Below are 1,605 nucleotides of genomic sequence, written 5' to 3' on the forward strand. Positions count from 1 at the left end.
TATTATATGTATATATTGCTGGGTCTTTTACACATTCTACTTCTACTGTTTACATGACTAGAAGTTAACTGAACATAAGCCAAAGGCTACATGTTGAAGGTTTTTATTTAAAGAAATATTTTCATTTAATGCATCAAAAAGCTTCACATTCACAACTTACTATAGCATTGAATACGAAAATATTTCTTTAAATACTACCTTAACAAGTGTTTATAATTAAGCTCTCCCTTGTAATATACTAATATTTTATTAACCCATGGGACTGTACTCGAAACTAAGCCCCAAAAAACCAAAACCGTGGCAGCAGCAGCACCTAGAAGTCACGTGGCCTGTACCCAAAATGCAGCTTCGGAGACGCCCCACCAGGCTTGACGGAGAACACCCCGTTCCAGATCTCCGTGAAAGCTCTAACAATAATCCCATGATGATGAGGCGAATTCAGCTGCAAGAAACAGTTGAGAAGCTCCCTTAAATCATCTTTGGAATATATCTCCTTCTCCAATATCATTTGCAACATGGAGTGCCTGAAATCCAAATAAGGGTCATCGGAGTCTTTCTCCACCGCCAGGCTCTCTCCTCCTACACGGCCAAACCCTCGTACGGTGGCCATTGAACCCTCTATTTCCTGGTCCGTGTCGGTGTCCATGTCCCAGTGCTCAGGAGTGTCTGTGCTTGGAGAAAAAGAGGTGGCAGTTTCATATTCTGAGAAGGAACAATGGGTTGTTTTCTTGGAAGAGCTTGAGGAAGAGTAGTTGTAAAAAGAATGGGTATTGTAAGAACGGGATTTTGGTTTTGGTTTCGGTTTCGGTTTCGGTTTTGGGTTAAAAAAACTAGTGAGCTTCGGCTTCTTGCAGCTGCTGCAGCCTAAGCTGACTGATACTGTGTTGAGGATCAGCTTTTTCCTGTTGCTTGACATTTTTAGCAGAGAAAGAAAATGAGAGGTTTTAGAGTTTAGAGTGCAAGGAGCGAAAAAGAGAGAAAAGAGTGCCTTGGCTTGGACCTTGGAGTTGGGATGAGGCAATTGACTGAACATGGGGAAGTTGTCTATAAATCCTGCATGTGAGCAAGGAGGGTCCATAGGGTGATAGAGTGACTGCTTTGTCACTTTCGGTTTTCAGGACAAGTTGATCACAACCGTTCAACATTTGATTAAGATGATATTTATACAAGAAGAAATATATTAATGTTTATAAAAAAATACCCTCAACAGCATTTCTTTTATTACAAAAAGGTTTTGCATGCATTAGGATCATCAAATGGTTTTTATTGAAAATATGGAACTTGTTACATGGCTGTCATTAATTAGCATCATGAGTTTATTGTGATGATGGATTTTCCCATTTTCAACTGGATAGGGTATACCGTGTCATTATAGAAAAGATCAATCCATACAAAGGGTTGATTAGTCGATGGAGTTAAGATGATTGTTAATGTATTGGTTAGGAAGGTTAATGGCCTTTTAATATAACATATATACATTTATGACTACAGAAACTGACATGACAGCAGGAATGACCTAGGGATCGGACTTTCTATATACACCATTTGTCATTTGATTAAAAAATTATTGAGCACCAACCAACTGGAGAAGAAGTATATTAGGAA

General features: G+C 38.9%; 1 protein-coding gene across 1 annotated transcript; it reads right to left on the reverse strand.

The window, feature by feature from the left end:
• Positions 1 to 244: 244 nt before the first annotated feature.
• LOC18598362 (Ovate family protein) lies at positions 245 to 1,006 on the reverse strand. The gene has a single exon (XM_007027857.3). It carries the CDS (start codon positions 914 to 916, stop codon positions 314 to 316), a length of 603 nt encoding a protein of 200 aa, XP_007027919.3. The 5' UTR covers positions 917 to 1,006; the 3' UTR covers positions 245 to 313.
• Positions 1,007 to 1,605: the final 599 nt, after the last annotated feature.

This window comes from Theobroma cacao, chromosome 5 (assembly GCF_053813885.1).
Source record: "Theobroma cacao isolate CCN51 chromosome 5, ASM5381388v1, whole genome shotgun sequence".
NCBI classification, from domain to species: domain Eukaryota; kingdom Viridiplantae; phylum Streptophyta; class Magnoliopsida; order Malvales; family Malvaceae; genus Theobroma; species Theobroma cacao.